The sequence below is a fragment of the Cherax quadricarinatus genome, chromosome 56 (genome assembly GCF_038502225.1).
Source record: "Cherax quadricarinatus isolate ZL_2023a chromosome 56, ASM3850222v1, whole genome shotgun sequence".
Classification (NCBI taxonomy): Eukaryota; Metazoa; Arthropoda; class Malacostraca; order Decapoda; family Parastacidae; genus Cherax; species Cherax quadricarinatus.
The window spans coordinates 1,685,081-1,706,431 of NC_091347.1; the positions used below are offsets into that span (position 1 = coordinate 1,685,081).

The window sequence follows — 21,351 nt, forward strand, 5'->3', positions numbered from 1 at the left end:
AGAAAGACACACACAGGTAGACAGAAAGACAGACACAGGTAGACAGAAAGACAGACACACACAGGTAGACAAAGACACACACAGGTAGACACACAGGTAGACAGAAAGACACACAGGTAGACATAAAGACAGACACACAGGTAGACATAAAGACACACAGGTAGACAGACAAACAGACACACAGAGATACAGACAGACACAGATATACAGGCAGACAGATACAGACAGGTTTATGTGCAACACTGAAAACAAATAGAGAGATCGAGAGTAAGAGCCTTTCTTGCTACAATCTCCAGTGCAATATTCAGACTTCATCTTAGGGGCCATGGTGAAATTTACTGTCCAGTAAGTACAGTTAATACAGTATGATGCTGCTGATAGGGCAGGGTTACTCAAACTGATGCTGCCTGCATGACACATTGCCGCCCCGAGTATTGTCAAATATTGTACAGAGGTATGCATTAGCCAGCCCAGCCCAGCTGCCATAAGTCGAGTGGACGTATGTCGAGCAGGTCGTAAGTCGGATGTTAGGTGTATATATATTCTTTCTTCTTTCAACGTACCAGCCGTATCTCACTGAGGTGGGGTGGCCCAAAAGGAAAAACGAAAGTTTCTCTTTTCAAATTTAGTAATACATATATACAGGAGAAGGGGTTACTAGCCCCTTGCTCCCGGCATTTTAGTTGCCTCTTATGACACGCATGGCTTATCTGCTATCTGTTTTTCGTTTATCCACACCAATAACAGTCTCTCAACATCTTCTATCACTTGCGATCTCTGTTTCGAAAACAAAGTTGCACCTTTGGCAAGAACAGCTTCCTTGATTGCCATTTTCTTGGCCACAATAGTAGCAATGATTGATTGGGGTTTTGTGTACAACCTGGCCAGCTCGGAGACACGCACTCCACTTTCATACTTACCAATGATCTCTTTCTTCATATCCATAGTAATTCTCACTCTTTTTGCTGTAGGGTTGGCACTAGAAGCTTTCTTGGGGCCCATGGTGACTTATTTTGCAGGTGCAATCACTAAAAAGGCTGTGATAATATGAAATGTTCCGATTGTATGCTTGGAAGTGATCGCGGTGGCTGGCTTGTAAACACTGGCACCCAAAGAACAAGTGAGGCGGGCTCAGGCCGCACGTGGACGCGTCTCGAACGAACCGCGTTGAGCGAGTTTTTTAGCGCTAGCCGAGGCAAAATTTTTTTGTTAAAATGTATCGCTAGGTGGATTTAACATTATGCGATGCGTTCGTTAGGCGAGGTTCCACTATATATATATATATATATATATATATATATATATATATATATATATACAGGAAGGCCCCACTTATACGGCGGGTTAGGTTCCAGGCTACCGCCGTAAAGCGGAAATCGCCGTAAAGTGGAACACCCTTTTTTTCCACTTATAAATGCATACAAACACTAGATAACAAGTTTACACTAACATATATTAAGTTAGCAATAGAACCAGGCATCAAAAAACAATAAAAAGGTACAATACACACATAGTGCACTCATTACTTACCTTAAAATATTTATAGTCTTAATCTAGGGTGAGACAAGTAGTATTTATTGTAAGAAATCAAGTGTGGTATGTATTGTAATAGCCTCACCAGGCCACCCCACCCACACATACTATTCTATGATATTTAAGCATCCCAGAGCGATAAAATGTATATACAGTTCACTCATTACTTACCTTAAAATATTTGTAGTCTTAATGTAGGGTCAGGAGTAAGTAAATGAGATAAAACGAATAAATGAGAGAGAGAAAGAATGAGTACATGAGAGGGGGCAGGCGCAGTTATGTAAACAAACCAGGGGAAGGTAAGTTTTGTAAACAAACGAAATGTACACGTCTGGTTTGTGTACAAGTTACATTGTGTACAGGTTGTCTCTACATTGATACGGTAGAATTAATAAAGAAGAACACTCCCATTCTCATGTAACATCATTTTGAGAAGAAATGAAGCTCTGAGTGAAGGCAATGGAAATAAGTCACACTGACTTTTTTGGGTTATCCTAGGTTCTCTACACGTATGTTGTTATGTATGATAATCTATGTAACTGTATTTGTGTATACCTGAATAAACTTACTTACATACATACGAAAGGAATAATTTTCTACAGTTACCCCCAGTAACACATTTACTGTTATGTTAGATTAGAGAAAATGTTATTCTTGCCGTCACTTGTACAAGTTATGTGGCTCCCACATCTTATATTTATGTTTATTTATTCTATTGTGGGGTGTATTTATCATCTTTTTATGTTATGTATCGTGTTTATTATATAATTTTGAAAAAAATATCATGGATGGATTAATGAAAATGTGTATATTACCGTAATATACGACATTTAATGAGACTCGGTATTGTTATTATCACCACTTGTGCAAGTCGTCTGCTACGACATCTCACATTTGTTTATTTATTCTACTGTGGGGTGTATTTATCTTATTTATATGTTATGCATCGTGTTTATTATATAATTTTGAAAAAAATATCATGGATGGATTAATGAAAATGTGTATATTACCGTAATATACGACATTTAATGAGACTCAGTATTGTTATTATCACCACTTGTGCAAGTCGTCTGCTCACATCTCACATTTGTTTATTTATTCTACTGTGGGGTGTATTTATCTTATTTATATGTTATGCATCGTGTTTATTATATAATTTTGAAAAAAATATCATGGATGGATTAATGAAAATGTGTATATTAACGTAATATACGACATTTAAATGACTCGATGTATGTAAGTTTATTTAGGTACAGGTATACATAAGTATAATTATCAGAGTATATATAAAATATGAAATAACTTTTAAAAACATTTGAAATTTTGGAGTTTCCAGACAAAATGGAGAGACTTAGTGCTTACTGAGCTCATGGAGAATGTAAACAAACAGGGTGGGGCACGGTGACCGTATTAGAAAGTCAGGTGGGGGGAGCCGTATAGTGAGTTTTGGTCATAATTTGAAATGTCCGTATTAGCGGAACGCCGTAAAGCGGAACGCCGTAAAGCGGGGCCCTCCTGTATATATATACATCTTCTTTCAACACACCAGCCGTATCCCACCAAGGCAGGGGTGGCCCAAAAAGAAAAACGAAAGTTTCTCCTTTTAAATTTAGCAATTTATACGGGAGAAGGGGTTACTAGCCCCTTGCTCCCGGCATTTTAGTAGCCTCTTACAACACGCATGGCTTACGGAGGAAGAATTCTGTTCCACTTCCCCATGGAGGTAAGAGGAAATAAACAAGAACAAGAACTAGAAAGAAAATAGAAGAAAACCCAGAGGGGTGTGTGTATATATATGCTTGTACATGTATGTGTAGTGTGACCTAAGTGCAAGTAGAAGTAGCATGACGTACCTGAAATCTTGCATGTTTATGAGACAGACAAAAGACACCAGCAATCCTACCATCATGTAAAACAATTACAGGTTTTCGTTTTACTCTCACTTGGCAGGACGGTATTACCTCCCTGGGCGGTTGCTGTCTACCAACCTACTCCCTAGGATATATATATATATCTTTCTTTCTTTCAACACACTGGCCGTATCCCACTGAGGCGGGGTGGCGCAAAAGGAAAAGCGAAAGTTTCTCTTTTTACATTTAGTAATATATACAGGAGAAGGGGTTACTAGCCCCTTTGCTCCTGGCATTTTAGTCGCCTCTTACGACACGCATGGCTTACGGAGGAAGAATTCTGTTCCACTTCCCCATGGAGATAAGAGGAAATAGACAAGAACTAGAAAGAAAATAGAAGAAAACCCAGAGGGGTATGTATGTATATATATGCTTGTACATGTATGTGTAGTGTGACCTAAGTGTAAGTAGAAGAAGCAAGATGGACCTGAAACTTTGCATGTTTATGAGACAGAAAAATGGACACCAGCAATCCTACCATCATGTAAAACAATTACAGGCTTTCGTTTTATACTCACTTGGCAGGACGGTAGTACCTCCCTGGGCGGTTGCTGTCTACCAACCTACTACCTACAACCAGGGTAAATATAGGTTATTATGTAAATTCTTCATCCTTAAGTTGGTTGTACAGTAGGAACATTTATATTTTAGGCCTAAGAAGGGGTAACTTATGAGAATAGTTTTTTTTTTTTTTAACCAAAAGAAAAAACCCAACCTAACTGAACCTAATGTAACCTAACTTAGATTCTCAGTTATAGTCTATAACCTAACCTAGATTTATTTTTTTGGTTACAAAAAAAGAAATCCTATAAGCCAAAAATGTAAGTCTCCACTGCACAACCTATTTAATATTGTAGAATTTGAATAATAAAATTTGCAAATCTCACATACACTGTCATATTATATACAGCAAACTATAAATTATTGCCTTTCTCCACTGAGCATCTAAAGAAATGTTGACCCAAGATTTTTCTGGCTAACAGCAAGACTAGATTAAGCCAATCTCAAATATAAGATGCAGGGATTTACACAGTGCCTGTATAAGAGATCATTTGCTTGTATCCACACTAATGTGTCTATCTTGCAGTTTGGATTAATAAATCATCCTTATAGGCTCAGTTTCATGTCTCATTACACTCCAATTATTTCCTTGTTAAGGTCTTAAGCTGTCTTCTGTGGTTTTTGGTTGCTTCTAGAAGGATTCTTCTGAGGCATTCATGAAATCTGATCATAGAATGCAAATGCAATGCTTTGAATTATGAAAAGCTTCCTGTAGATGGTTCCATGAAGAGTGCTGTCTGCCACCTTTCCTTATATAATACAGTACCAGGATGTAACTAATGATGTGTGAGACTTATGGTTTAACCAGGGCAGACTTACTAGGTTAAAAGTGATTACGTAGTATCTTACTGGTGTTATACAGGTTATACTGTCTTTTCGTGAATGGTTCATTGAACCCTTCATATAAAGAAGTCTTTTTGCTTTAAAATGTTGTCTTCAGGCTCTTGGTAACATGTAATTTTTTTGTCTTTCATGTTATATATAAGAGACATTATTCTACTTTTTTTTATAAAGTATTTAACCCTTAAATTGTGTAAACGTAGATCTACGTTTGCACACGTAGTGCTCCAAACGTAGATAGTCTTATTTTTTATTCCTTCAAATTTGGCACAATAGGCTTGAGTTGCCTAGACATGAAAGAATGGGTCTGTGCACTCAGTGTGTGCACTATTAAAAAAATCTGGGAGCACTTAGTACCTTGTGGGAACACCAGTTCAATTGAGCGCCAGCTAGAGCAAATAATGTGGCAAACACCAGGGAGTCACTGATGCCATGTCACACTAACACTTCCAATTTAAGAGGAAAGTAAAAATAGGGTAGATAAAAACATGAGTGAGTGTGGGTGGGTGTGAGTTGGACCTGACTAGCTTGTGCTACTAGGTCTGATGTCATGCTCCTTCCTTCAGTGCATGTGACCTGACTAGGTGGGTCATTGGTCTGAGCCAGAGGGATAGGGTGACATGTACCTGCCTTGCATGGGCCAGTAGGCCTGCTGCAGTGTTCCTTCTTTCTTATGTTCTTATGTGTTCGGCAGGCTGGCCGGCTGGCTTGCTTTGGCTCTCTCTGGCTATATATCTCTGTCTATATCTGTCTGTCTATATCTCTGTCTCACATGTACACATAAGTACAGTTATTATACATAGTGCAAATTACCTAGGATAATCCAAAAATTTCAGGCAAAGATAGACAGACAGAAACATGTTTGTGTGTATCAGTGAAAAATAAAGCCAGGGTTCCCCGAGCACCCATCTATCAAATGTCACTGATCTGATAACAGATGTCGTAACACCATTCTTCAAGGAGTGTGATATGCATATACTCCAGGCAGACAGAAAGACAAATAAGCAGAGACAGACAGGCAGGCAGATAGACAGACAGATAGGCAGACAGACAGATAGACAGGCAGATAGACAGACAGGCAGATAGACAGACATATATAAATATATAAATTAAAAATGAGAAAAAAGGTTTATTGGCAACACTTCTGCAAGTGGCAGGAGTCGATGTTGCCGTCAGGTGAGCGTCCAGAGCCATCTTCACGGTCTTATATCTTGGTAAGTACTGACCCAAATATTGTTTTTTTAATCCTATAACATGTAGAAAAATGTGCTCTTCATTTTAAAAGAAAAAACAATTTTTTTATTTTTCAAAATATTTGAAGCGCCACACGAGTGAACGTAGATCTACGTTTGGACAGTTTAAGGGTTAAGTCACAGTGTAATAATAATATTTTTTTAAAATAGATATATTTCAGAAAAAATTAAGAATACTGTTCTATAAAAAATAATTAAAAAATTTTTGTACCGTACTTGACAGCTGAATGAATTGCGGAGGAAGGTGAGCGAACAAGAACGTGTTGCGTTGGAACAAAATCGCATCTTATCGGAACAAACTCTGAAACTCACCAGCCAAGAAGGAAAACTCAATGAGGTTTGTCAATTTTTATTAAATAAACAGTGCCATTCTTGGACTTTGTAGGTAGTAGGTTGGTAGACAGCAACCACCCAGGGAAGTACTACCGTCCTGCCAGATGACTGTGAAACAAAAACCTGTAACTGTTTTGCATGATGGTAGGATTGCTGGTTTCTTTTTCTGTCTCATAAACACGCTAAGATAACAGGGATATCTTGCTACTCCTACTTACACTTTGGTCACACTTCACAGACACGCACATGCATATATATATATACATACATCTAGGTTTTTCTCCTTTTTCTAAATAGCTCTTGTTCTTTTTTATTTCTTCTATTGTCCATGGGGAAGTGGAAAAGAATCTTTCCTCCGTAAGCCATGCGTGTCGTATGAGGCGACTAAAATGCCGGGAGCAATGGGCTAGTAACCCCTTCTCCTGTATACAATTACTAAAAAAGAGAAGAAGAAAAACTTTATAAAACTGGGTTGCTTAAATGTGCGTGGATGTAGTGCGGATGACAAGAAACAGATGATTGCTGATGTTATGAATGAAAAGAAGTTGGATGTCCTGGCCCTAAGCGAAACAAAGCTGAAGGGGGTAGGAGAGTTTCAGTGGGGGGAAATAAATGGGATTAAATCTGGAGTATCTGAGAGAGTTAGAGCAAAGGAAGGGGTAGCAGTAATGTTAAATGATCAGTTATGGAAGGAGAAAAGAGAATATGAATGTGTAAATTCAAGAATTATGTGGATTAAAGTAAAGGTTGGATGCGAGAAGTGGGTCATAATAAGCGTGTATGCACCTGGAGAAGAGAGGAATGCAGAGGAGAGAGAGAGATTTTGGGAGATGTTAAGTGAATGTATAGGAGCCTTTGAACCAAGTGAGAGAGTAATTGTGGTAGGGGACTTGAATGCTAAAGTAGGAGAAACTTTTAGAGAGGGTGTGGTAGGTAAGTTTGGGGTGCCAGGTGTAAATGATAATGGGAGCCCTTTGATTGAACTTTGTATAGAAAGGGGTTTAGTTATAGGTAATACATATTTTAAGAAAAAGAGGATAAATAAGTATACACGATATGATGTAGGGCGAAATGACAGTAGTTTGTTGGATTATGTATTGGTAGATAAAAGACTGTTGAGTAGACTTCAGGATGTACATGTTTATAGAGGGGCCACAGATATATCAGATCACTTTCTAGTTGTAGCTACACTGAGAGTAAAAGGTAGATGGGATACAAGGAGAATAGAAGCATCAGGGAAGAGAGAGGTGAAAGTTTATAAACTAAAAGAGGAGGCAGTTAGGGTAAGATATAAACAGCTATTGGAGGATAGATGGGCTAATGAGAGCATAGGCAATGGGGTCGAAGAGGTATGGGGTAGGTTTAAAAATGTAGTGTTAGAGTGTTCAGCAGAAGTTTGTGGTTACAGGAAAGTGGGTGCAGGAGGGAAGAGGAGCGATTGGTGGAATGATGATGTAAAGAGAGTAGTAAGGGAGAAAAAGTTAGCATATGAGAAGTTTTTACAAAGTAGAAGTGATGCAAGGAGGGAAGAGTATATGGAGAAAAAGAGAGAAGTTAAGAGAGTGGTGAAGCAATGTAAAAAGAGAGCAAATGAGAGAGTGGGTGAGATGTTATCAACAAATTTTGTTGAAAATAAGAAAAAGTTTTGGAGTGAGATTAACAAGTTAAGAAAGCCTAGAGAACAAATGGATTTGTCAGTTAAAAATAGGAGAGGAGAGTTATTAAATGGAGAGTTAGAGGTATTGGGAAGATGGAAGGAATATTTTGAGGAATTGTTAAATGTTGATGAAGATAGGGAAGCTGTGATTTCGTGTATAGGGCAAGGAGGAATAACATCTTGTAGGAGTGAGGAAGAGCCAGTTGTGAGTGTGGGGGAAGTTCGTGAGGCAGTAGGTAAAATGAAAGGGGGTAAGGCAGCCGGGATTGATGGGATAAAGATAGAAATGTTAAAAGCAGGTGGGGATATAGTTTTGGAGTGGTTGGTGCAATTATTTAATAAATGTATGGAAGAGGGTAAGGTACCTAGGGATTGGCAGAGAGCATGCATAGTTCCTTTGTATAAAGGCAAAGGGGATAAAAGAGAGTGCAAAAATTATAGGGGGATAAGTCTGTTGAGTGTACCTGGTAAAGTGTATGGTAGAGTTATAATTGAAAGAATTAAGAGTAAGACGGAGAATAGGATAGCAGATGAACAAGGAGGCTTTAGGAAAGGTAGGGGGTGTGTGGACCAGGTGTTTACAGTGAAACATATAAGTGAACAGTATTTAGATAAGGCTAAAGAGGTCTTTGTGGCATTTATGGATTTGGAAAAGGCGTATGACAGGGTGGATAGGGGGGCAATGTGGCAGATGTTGCAAGTGTATGGTGTAGGAGGTAGGTTACTGAAAGCAGTGAAGAGTTTTTACGAGGATAGTGAGGCTCAAGTTAGAGTATGTAGGAAAGAGGGAAATTTTTTCCCAGTAAAAGTAGGCCTTAGACAAGGATGTGTGATGTCACCGTGGTTGTTTAATATATTTATAGATGGGGTTGTAAGAGAAGTAAATGCGAGGGTCTTGGCAAGAGGCGTGGAGTTAAAAGATAAAGAATCACACACAAAGTGGGAGTTGTCACAGCTGCTCTTTGCTGATGACACTGTGCTCTTGGGAGATTCTGAAGAGAAGTTGCAGAGATTGGTGGATGAATTTGGTAGGGTGTGCAAAAGAAGAAAATTAAAGGTGAATACAGGAAAGAGTAAGGTTATGAGGATAACAAAAAGATTAGGTGATGAAAGATTGAATATCAGATTGGAGGGAGAGAGTATGGAGGAGGTGAACGTATTCAGATATTTGGGAGTGGACGTGTCAGCGGATGGGTCTATGAAAGATGAGGTGAATCATAGAATTGATGAGGGAAAAAGAGTGAGTGGTGCACTTAGGAGTCTGTGGAGACAAAGAACTTTGTCCTTGGAGGCAAAGAGGGGAATGTATGAGAGTATAGTTTTACCAACGCTCTTATATGGGTGTGAAGCGTGGGTGATGAATGTTGCAGCGAGGAGAAGGCTGGAGGCAGTGGAGATGTCATGTCTGAGGGCAATGTGTGGTGTGAATATAATGCAGAGAATTCGTAGTTTGGAAGTTAGGAGGAGGTGCGGGATTACCAAAACTGTTGTCCAGAGGGCTGAGGAAGGGTTGTTGAGGTGGTTCGGACATGTAGAGAGAATGGAGCGAAACAGAATGACTTCAAGAGTGTATCAGTCTGTAGTGGAAGGAAGGCGGGGTAGGGGTCGGCCTAGGAAGGGTTGGAGGGAGGGGGTAAAGGAGGTTTTGTGTGCGAGGGGCTTGGACTTCCAGCAGGCATGCGTGAGCGTGTTTGATAGGAGTGAATGGAGACAAATGGTTTTTAATACTTGACGTGCTGTTGGAGTGTGAGCAAAGTAACATTTATGAAGGGATTCAGGGAAACCGGCAGGCCGGACTTGAGTCCTGGAGATGGGAAGTACAGTGCCTGCACTCTGAAGGAGGGGTGTTAATGTTGCAGTTTAAAAACTGTAGTGTAAAGCACCCTTCTGGCAAGACAGTGATGGAGTGAATGATGGTGAAAGTTTTTCTTTTTCGGGCCACCCTGCCTTGGTGGGAATCGGCCGGTGTGATAATAAAAAAAAAAAAAAAAAATAATTCTTGGACTTATTCTCTCTCTCATCATTATGTTCACTCCATACCATAAAATACTGACAAAATAAAAACCTTTCATTTAACTCAGCTATAACATTAATATGTTTTATCAATAATGTTAGTTTAATAGTCATCTAATATTTAGCATGACTAATTAAATTTGTAAAACAGTGTACAGTACATGTAATTTGGTTATGAAGATATAGTAGTGGCAACTATTACAGTTAACAGTAGCTCTGTACCTTTTGATTGAATAGGTATTAAAGCTTTGTTAAAAATTAATCACAAGAATAATTTAAGGTGGTTTGGACATTTAGAGAGGATGGAGCACAAGAAGATTACCAAGAAAGTGTATAACTTGGGGATGGAAGGTAAGAGGGGTATGGGGTCATCCCAGAAAGGATTGAAGAGAGGGGATATGGGAGGTTGTGAGGGCTAGGGGCCTAGCATCTTGCTGGCATGTTTGAGTGGGTTAGATTGGAGTGAGTGAAGACCCATGGGTTTTGTAACTTGACTTGCTGTTGGAGTATGAGCAAGGTAACATTTATGAAGGGATTCAGATGCTTGTTAAAGAAGGAGCTTTGTGCCACATTAGCCTTTTTGTGTATGCATAACTTCTCAAACGTTTTATTATGTATCATATTGTCTCTCCATCAGATTTACTTTTTCTTTACCTTTGTTAGTCTTTGACAGAGGTACACTTTTATGCCAGTTTGAAGCTCTACCAAGCCTGTAGGCTCAGGTAGTTTAGAATCATTTCCTGTCTCCTGTATAAATTACTAAATGTAAAAAGAAGAATATCTTTTTTGAGTCACCTTGCCTTGGTTGGAGATGCCCATTGTGATAAAAAAAAATTGTCTATAAATGGATAAATTTTAAGTAATAGAGGAATAGGGATAAAAATTGGAGACAAATTGTCTTTAGATTTAGATTTAGATATTTATTTTGACAAATTACATGGTTGTACAGAGGAATATAATAGTTGGATGTACATGCCAAAAGCCCCTCTGTTTGCTGAGCATTTCGGGCAAACTTAAAGATTAACTTAAGAATAGTAAGGTAATAATACATAGTTCATATGGTCATTAGATGAGTTAGTGAGTGCAGGAGAATTAAATATTATATCAGGTGATGCTACATTGTTTTGATAAGTCTAGTAGAGACTTATTACACTATTGATTTAGCTAATGAAGATTACAATATTACAATGTAACAATTTAAAACAATTTACAATATGATGTATTACAGTTTAGTACTATTGAAAACAATGAAATTTGATATTACAATGGAACAATCTACATTATGATGTACTGTATTACAGTCTACTACTATTTAAAACAATGAAAAGAAGACATGGTAATTTTGAAGGAGTAGGTGGTTGAACATTCATCTGCACAACATGAGTAGCTTTTGAGAAACTGGTAGTGGTTAGGTACGGTTTGTCTGGTTAATTTTGGGTGATGAGATGATTTCTTATTTGGGCCTTAAACTGATTTGTTTTATTTTAGTTCAAACCCTGAATATTCTAACATTCTAAATTTTTATTTTATCTTCATCTACCAATAATTCACTTCAGCAATACTGCAGAATATAAAACTAGTACTTGAGGGCCCTGCTTTACAGTGTTTCACTGGTGCTTGTCCCATAGAAATGCCACCATTTGAAACATTACATATGTACATATATGCAGAGAGAGCATGGTACATATACTCACTGTGTATAAGTCAGTCAGTCAGTCAGTCTCTCTCTGTCAGTCAGTCAGTCTCTCTCAGTGAGTCAGTCAGTCTCTCTCAGTCAGTCAGTCAGTCTCTCTCAGTCAGTCAGTCTCTGTCTCTGTCTCTCTCTATCTCTCTCTCTCTCTGTATCTCTCTCTCTGTATCTCTCTCTCTCTCTCTATCTCTCTCTCTCTCTGTATCTCTCTCTCTATCTGTATCTCTCTCTCTCTGTATCTCTCTCTCTGTATCTCTCTCTCTCTCTGTATCTCTCTCTCTCTCTCTCTGTATCTCTCTCTCTCTCTCTCTCTGTATCTCTCTCTCTCTCTCTCTGTATCTCTCTCTCTCTCACACAGACAGACAGACAGACAGAGTTAGGAAAAAGTTTGTTTATTACAGTGGACCCCAGCCGTTTGGCGCTGTGACTTTCGTGAAATCCGACTTTCGGCAACTTTTCTCGCCAAAATGTAGCCTCGTGGTTCGTGATTGGCCTCGTGATTCGGTGACCGTCCGGTACGCATCCGCCGTCAGCGTGCACACAAAGCCAGTCTCCCACACCAGGGAGCTGAGTCTCGACCCCTGCAACCACAATTACGTGAGTAGGTGAGTACACCATTACACTCAAGTGTGCCAGTGTTTACCAGCGAGTGACCATCACCCCACAGATTCATGTGATACATTTCATAATAATCCATTGTTTTTTTGTGCTTGTAACTGCTTAATAAGTCACCATGGACCCGAAGAAAGCTAGTGCCAGCCTTTTGGTAAAGAAAGTGAGGAACACAATCGAATTCAAGAAAGAAATCATTGAAAAATGTGAGTGGAGTGCATGTTACAGAGCTTGCCAGGATGTATGGCAAACCCCATTCAACCATCACTTTGATCGTGGCGAAGGGAAAGGAAATAAAGTGTGCTGTTGTTGCAAAAGGGGTAGATATGCTGACAAAAAAGATATTGCAAATCCTCGAAGAAGTAGAGAGGTTATTGTTGGTGTGGATTACCCAAAAACAGTTAGCAGGAGATAGCATTATGCAGTTGATAATATGTGAAAAGCCAAGGCAGTTGCATGACGATCTCGTAAAGAAAAATGCCTGCAATGAGTGGTGATGTTTGTGATTTTAAGGCCAGCAAAGGCTGGTTTGAGAGATTTAAGAAGTGTAGTGGCATACACAGTGTGATAAGGCATGGTGAGGCTGCCAGTTCAGACAAACGGGCGGCTGAGAAGTTTGTACAGGAGTTTAAAGGGTACATAAACACTGAAAATTCAAACCCCAACAAGTGTTCAATTGTGATGAAACAGGCCTGTTTTGGAAGAAAATGCCAAAGAGACCTACATCATGCAGGAGGAAACGGCACTGCCAGGACACAAGCCTATGAAAGACAGGCTAACTCTCATGTTCTGTAGTAATGCTAGTGGGGATTGCAAAGTGAAGCCTTTACTTGCCTATCACTCTGAAAATCCCAGAGTGTTCAAGAAAAAGTGTCGCCAAGAGTAAATTGTGTGTGATGTGGAAGGTTAACAGTAAGGCATGGGTCACAAGGGAAATTTTCCTTGATTGGTTTAATGAAGTGTTTGGCCCCACTGTGAAGAAATACCTCCTGGAAAATAAATTGGAACTCAAGTGCCTCCTGGTAATGGATAGTGTTCCTGCTCATCCTCCAGATTTGGAAGAGCAAATGGTGGAGTTTCATTTCATCATAGTGAAGTTCTTGCTCCCTAATACAACTCCTCTCCTGCAGCCCATGGACTAGCAGGTCATTTCTAACTTCAAAAAACTTTACACCAAAGCAGTGTTTCAAAAGTGCTTTGAAGTGACCCCAGACACTGAATTGACCCTAAGAGAGTTCTGGAAAGATCACTTCAATATCCTCAATTGCATAAACCTTATAGGTAAGGCTTGGGAGGGAGTGACATGCAGGACTTTGAACTCTGCTAGGAGAAAATTGTGGCTAGAATGTGTACGAGAGGGATTTTGAAGGGTTTGGGGCTGACCCTGAGGAGCCTATGCCAGTTGTGGAAAGTATTGTGTCACTGGGGAATTCCATGGGGTTGGATGTGAGTTTAGAGGATGTGGAAGAGTTGGTGGGGGACCACAATGAAGAGCTAAATTTGCTTCAGAGGAGGAAGAGAGATGGAGGAAGGTGTCTTCTTCAAAGATTAAGGACATTTGTGCAAAGTGGACTGAAGTGCAAACATTTATGGATGAACTTCACCCTGACAAAGCTGTTGCAGGCCATGTTGGCAACATGTACAATGACAATGTTGTGTCCCATTTTAGGGAAATTTTAAAGAAACACCAGAAACAGAGAGCTCTGGACAGATATTTTGTGCAACAGGGGTCCAGTGACTCTCAAATTGTTCCCAATGGCATTAAAAAACAAAGAAGGGAAGTAAACCCAGATAAGGACTTAGTACCGGAAGTCCTTATGGAAGGGGGTTCCCCTTCCAAATAATAGTGCACCTTCATCCTCTCCCCCCTTCTGTCTTCCATCCACCCAGAAGTCTTCAATAAAGGTAAGTGTAATGTTATTATTTTATATAAGTATGTACTTGAGTTCTCATTGTTTTCTGTATCTAAATCTTTATTTGATTTTTTTTTTTTTTTTAATATTTTTGGGTGTCTGGAACGGATTAATTTTATTTCCATTATTTCTTATGGGGAAAAATGGTTTCACCATTTGTCAATTTCGTCCTTCAGCAGACTCTTTGGAACAGATTAATCACAAAACTCGGGGGTCCACTGTGTACTCATTCTTCATTTATTCAGACTTTTTTTTTTTTAACGAACCTGCTATGTCCCACTGAGGCAGGGTGACCATTTAAAGTTAGTAATTTATACAGGAGAAGGGGTTACTAGTCCCTTGCTCCCTGCATTTTAGTCACCTCTTATGACATGCATGACTTACAGAGGAAGAATTCTTTTCCACTTTCCCATGGAGAAAAAAGGAAATGAAGAAGAACAAAAACTATTAAGAAAATGGAAGAAAACCCAGATGGGTGTGTGAATATGTGTGTGTGTACATGCATGTGTAGTGTGACCTAAATGTAAGTATCAGTAGCAAGATATACAGCCTCTCCTCACTTAACGACGGGGTTCTGTTCCTAGGAGTAGGTTGGGAAACGAATTGGTTGTTCAACGAGGAGCATACTATACTGGTAGTGGGTTTGTGTCAGCCATCTTGCGATATTTTTTTAATGTCACCTTTGCACCGTTTATAAACATTTCTGGTACAGTGGACCCTCAGCTAACGATATTAATCCGTTCCTGAAAGCTCATCGTTAGCTGAAATTATCGTTAGCTGAATTAATTTTCCCCATAAGAAATAATGGAAATCAAATTAATCCATGCAAGACACCCCAAAGTATGAAAAAAAAAAATTTTTACCACATGAAATATTAATTTTAATGCACACAAACTGACACTTACCTTTATTGAAGATCTGGTGATGATTGATGAGATGGGAAGAGGGGAGAATGTGGAAGTTGTTAATGTTTAGAAGGGGAATCCCCTTCCATTAGGACTTGAGGTATCAAGTCCTTTTCCGGGGTTACTTCCCTTCTTCTTTTAATGCCACTAGGACCAGCTCGAGAGTCACTGGACTTCTGTCGCACAACAAATCTGTCTATAGAGGTCTGTACCTCCTGTTCCTTTAAGATTTGCCTAAAATGGGCCACAACATTGTCATTGTAATAGTCACCAGCATGGCTTGCAATAGCTGTGTTTGTAATAGTCACCAGCATGGCTTGCAATAGCTGTGTTAGGGTGATTTTTATCCATAAAGGTTTGCAGTTCAACCCACTTTGAACACATTTCCTTAATCTTTGAAGTAAGCGCAATGGATTCCACAACTGGCATAGGCGTCTCAGGGTTAGCCCCAAACCCTTCAAAATCTTTCTTAATTTCCATACTAATTCTCACCCTTTTTATCACAGGGTTGGCACTAGAAGCTTTCTTGGGGCCCGTGGTGACTTATTTTGCAGGTACAATCACTAAAAACGCTGTGATAATATGAACTGTTCCGATTGTATGCATGGATGTGACCGCACTGGCTGGCTTGTAAACACTGGCACCCACGGGACAACTGAGGTGCGCTCAGGCCACACGTGGATGCGTCTCGAACGAAACGTGTTGGGTGAGTTTTTTAGCGTTAGCTGAGGCAAAATTTTTGCGTTAAAATGTATCGTTAGCTGGATTTAACGTTAGCTGATGCCATCGTTAGCTGAGGGTCCACTGTATTTTTTAAAACTTTATACAGTAGTTTACTGTATATTTTTTTTTTTTTTTATTATCACACTGGCCGATTCCCACCAAGGCAGGGTGGCCCGAAAAAGAAAAACTTTCACCATCATTCACTCCATCACTGTCTTGCCAGAAGGGTGCTTTACACTACAGTTTTTAAACTGCAACATTAACACCCCTCCTTCAGAGTGCAGGCACTGTACTTCCCATCTCCAGGACTCAAGTCCGGCCTGCCGGTTTCCCTGAACCCCTTCATAAATGTTACTTTGCTCACACTCCAACAGCACGTCAAGTATTAAAAACCATTTGTCTCCATTCACTCCTATCAAACACGCTCACGCATACCTGCTGGAAGTCCAAGCCCCTCGCACACAAAACCTCCTTTACCCCCTCTCTCCAACCTTTCCTAGGCCGACCCCTACCCCGCCTTCCTTCCACTACAGACTGATACACTCTTGAAGTCATTCTGTTTCGCTCCATTCTCTCTACATGTCCGAACCACCTCAACAACCCTTCCTCAGCCCTCTGGACAACAGTTTTGGTAATCCCGCACCTCCTCCTAACTTCCAAACTACGAATTCTCTGCATTATATTCACACCACACATTGCCCTCAGACATGACATCTCCACTGCCTCCAGCCTTCTCCTCGCTGCAACATTCATCACCCATGCTTCACACCCATATAAGAGCGTTGGTAAAACTATACTCTCATACATTCCCCTCTTTGCCTCCAAGGACAAAGTTCTTTGTCTCCACAGACTCCTAAGTGCACCACTCACTCTTTTTCCCTCATCAATTCTATGATTCACCTCATCTTTCATAGACCCATCCGCTGACACGTCCACTCCCAAATATCTGAATACATTCACCTCCTCCATACATTCTCCCTCCAATCTGATATTCAATCTTTCATCACCTAATCTTTTTGTTATCCTCATAACCTTACTCTTTCCTGTATTCACCTTTAATAGAGGAAATTAGTTCTAATATAGTACAGTGGAACCTCAGGTTTCATTTGCCCTGGCTTTTGTCGAATTTAATTTTCGACGACTTTTCGTCAAAATATTGTTCCAGTTTTCGTTCATCACCTCGGTTTTCATCCGCCATACTGAACGTGTCTGTCTGCCTGTGCCCACACAAAGCATCCCACGCAAGCATACTGAGTCAGTCTAGCTTTGTTTCTCGTCGAGTGAACATTACCCTATGCATTCATACGAAACATTTTGTAATAATCCACTGTTTTTTTGTGCTTGTTTATAGTGCAACTGCTAAATAAGCCACCATGAAGCCAAAGAAAGTTCCAAGTGCCAGCCCTTTGATAGAGAATGCGAGAAACATGATAGAATTCAGTGGTGGTAGAGGGTGGTAACGATGGTGGTAGAGGGTGGTAGTGGTTGTGATGGTGGTAGTGATGGTGGTAGAGGGTGGTGGTAGTGATGGTGGTAGGGGGTGGTAGTGATTGTGGTAATGGGTGGTAGTGATTGTGGTAAAGGGTGGTAGTGATGGTAGTAGAGGGTGGTAGTGATGGTGGTAGAGGGTGGTAGTGATGGTGGTAGAGGATGGTAGTGATGGTGGTAGAGGGTGGTATTGATGGTAGTAGAGGGTGGTAGTGGTTATGGTGGTGGTAGAGGGTGATAGTGATGGTGGTAGTGATGGTGGTAGAGGGTGGTAATGATGGTGGTAGTGATGGTAGTAGAGGGTGGTAGTGGTTGTGATGGTGGTAGAGGGTGGTAGTGATGTTGGTAGAGGGTGGTAGTGATGGTGGTAGAAGGTGGTAGTGATAGTGGTAGAAGGTGGTAGTGATGGTGGTAGAAGGTGGGAGTGATGGTGGTAGAGGGTGGTAGTGATGGTGGTAGAGATAACCTTTCTTCCCTCTCCTCACCTCGCCATTTTCCATATGCCAAAAAGAGTCTTCAGTAAAGGTAAGTGATTTAAATGTTCATTTATCCATTTCATTAGTGCTTTATATTTATTTCTCATTGTTTTCTGTATGTAAAGTTATAGTTATTCTCTATAAAATGCATTTTTTGTTAATATTTTTGGGTGTCTGGAACGGATTAATTGGATTTACATTATTTCTCATGGGAAATATTGCTTCAATTTTCGTCGAATTCGGTTTTCATCAGACTTAATGGAACTAATTAAAGACGAAAACTGAGGTTCCACTGTACATTATTTAGGTTTGCTTGCTGGTTGGAGAGCTGGTCATAAGTCCAAGTGGTCGGTAAACGAGTACGTCACTAAGTGAGGAGAGGCTGTAACTGTTATCTTGCATGTTTATGAACCAGAAAAAAGACACCAGCAATCCTACCATCATGTAAAACAAATAAAAGTTTCCATTTCACACTCACTTGGCAGGATGGTAGTACCTCCCTGGGTGGTTGCTGTCTACCAATCAACTATTTTTTAATGATTATTCATTGAGGTTCCTAAATGTCACACTTATGTTTACAAGATGAAGTTATGCAGTTTGTTTGCTTCAGGGGACAAGTTAGGGGTAATGGTTATTCAATGCGCCTTTTCTTTGCCTATTTCTTTGAGCTTATTCTTCCCCCAGATGCCACTCTGTATTTAATTTGCTGGCTTTATTAAACCCTAGTAATAAGTTATTTAACTATTCTTGAACTCTTTACAGTCTTCTTAAAGTCTTATTCTGTCTTCTTCAGTTTTTATTCCCTTATTATTTTTATATCTGCAAAAAGTGATATCATAGTTAAGAGCTTATATTGTTAACCCTTAAACGGTCCAAACGTATATATACGCTCACTCACGCACCACCCTGAATATTTTGAAAAAAAAATTATTTTTTTTTTATAGAAAAAAAGAGAACATTTTTATAAGTGTTTTAGCATAAAAAAAAAATTTAATGTCAGTACTTACCGAGATATGAGGCCGCGAAGTTGGCACTTGGCGATCACCTGACAGCAACATGGAGTGCTGCCGCCTGGAGAAATTCTACATATTTACCGTTTTCTTCCATTTTTTTTTTTAATTTTTTGTTGGTTTTCATGATATGATAATTATGTTTTATAGTAACTTTTTATATCAATGCCAATTTTTGTTTATACACCAATATTATATATGAAATTATTATCATATTGTCATAAACATACATGTACACACTGACAGGTGATTTTGCACACCTGGCTGAATCACATTCTATTATCTACAACTATATACAAGTATTTACATGTCCCACTTATGTTTCTAGTACTCCTCAATTGTATGATACTCCATGAAGCATGGATTCATACAGAGTGCCACCCCACCCCTTCCGCTGTTGAGGTCATTTTTTTGGTGGTAGCACATACAATACACTTTTTCTGGGCATTCTTCTTCTTTTGGGTAGGTGGTATTGGTACCAGATAGTGACAGGAGTGATTCGGTCTGGCACTTACCCTTCTGACTGTGGTTGGGGGACAGGTTGTGGTGTGACAGGTCGCTGTTGAGGGGCAAGTACAGGTGTGGTACCATACTTTCTTGCTATCTGTTTGACAAGATTCAGAGAGAAATCTGCAAAACGTTGTCGTTTTCCAGTCTTTATTTCATACATATTGAATGCATTGAGCACTGCAATGTCTACAAGGTGAAAAAACAGTTTTATATACCACTTCCGACTCCTACGCACACAGTCAACAAACCCTATCATGTCACACTTGTCAACTAGTCGCATATTGTTCGTATAGTCCATGACAGCAGCTGGCTTTACAATAGGTTCTTTGTTGAACTTGCTCAATCTGTCTGTACCATCTCGTTTCTGTGGATGGTTGACAGCAATGTCACATCCCGTTTGTCATGCCACGTCAGTGCCATGATGTCATTAGCATGAAACACTTGCACTTCACCTTTAACAATGCCTCCAGTGAACCTTGGCATGTTTCCTATTCCTTCTCACTGTTCCACATATATCAGTATTGTTCACACGTAGGAAATCACCGAGCATAGGGCTTGTATACCAGTTGTCTGTGTACAATGTATGGCCCTTGCCAAGGTATGGTTCCATCATCCTGTGAACAACATCACCGGAAATGCTCAACATCCGTCTGTCATCATCGAGTGTGTTTTTCCTGGTGTATACAGTTACATCCAACACAAGACCACTCTCACAATCACACATAACAAAAAGTTTTATACCAAAGCGATTATGTTTGCTCGGTATATATTGCTTGAATGAGAGGCGTCCCTTGAACAGAATCAAGGACTCATCAACAACAATGTTCTTGAAGGGATAAAAGTATACACTGAATTTCTGCTTCAAATACATAAACACTTCCCTGATTTTGTATAGAAGGTCATTTCTGTTTGGCGTGTTTCTGTCTGAGAAGTGCAACATTCGTAGCAACAGAGTGAATCTGTTGCAGGGAAGGAGGTCACGGAAAACTGGAGTACTGATGAAGTGGTCTGTAGACCAGTAATTACGTATATGTATTGTTCTTATAAATATGTGGCATAAGCATGACAGTGCCAAGGAATAAATACATTTCAGCCACTGTTGTGTCTTTCCACCTGTGCAGCCGTGACGATTCTCCAACCTCTGCTGTGTTGTTCATGACATATTGGTAATAATTGTTTGTTTGGGTCACTATCAAGTTCATTATAGGCTCGTCAAAGTACAACTGGAAATAGTCTAACTCTGTAGACTCATTCGTTATGGGACATTCTGGCAGGATACCACTTCCACTAGTATCAAAATCACAAGGCTGAGGCACGAATATACTTTGTGTCCAGTTCCACTCACGATCACATGGTGCAGGGTGGACCTGTGGCATGGGGCGAGGGGGGGGCAGGAGGAGGGACAGGAGTGGAGGCAGCACATGGTTGTGGGGATGCCGGGCAGTCCTTTGTCTGTCCACCCACTGCGCCATGTGGTCCAGGCACCATGCCACCCACCACTACTTCCTCCATCCCCGCATACTCCCCTTCATGATCACTTTCACTATCAGTGGCCGGGGTTTTAGATCGTGACCTGACACGACCCTTGGGGATTGCATATGGCACACTGCCTGAACGTAGATAACGACGTCTAAAAGTACGCTTCACTGGTGAATAAAGAACTTTACTATCACTAGACGAATCCTCGATTGGCATAAAATCAATCTCATCATCACTTACATCACTTTCACTATCACTAAAACACAGGGAAAATGATAGTTTCCTCATGTGAAGTTGCCTATGGGTAACACTTGCCACTCCATAGGTGCTTGGCCCAAGGTCTTGTGTGGCCATACTGGCCACCCCAGAAGTGCTTGACCTAGGGTCTGCTGTGGCCACATTGGCTACCCTAGAGGTGCTTGGCCCTAGGACAGGTGTCGCTACC

General features: G+C 40.1%; 1 protein-coding gene across 5 annotated transcripts in view; it reads left to right on the plus strand.

The window, feature by feature from the left end:
• pall (F-box protein pallbearer) overlaps positions 1-21,351 on the plus strand; it is a 70,365-nt gene that overhangs the window by 39,420 nt on the left and 9,594 nt on the right. For all 5 annotated transcript variants that reach the window (XM_053793917.2, XM_053793922.2, XM_053793920.2 and 2 more), the window contains one exon: positions 6,321-6,434. In XM_053793917.2, the coding sequence (XP_053649892.1) occupies positions 6,321-6,434 (114 nt within the window). The remainder of the gene's footprint in view (positions 1-6,320; positions 6,435-21,351) is intronic.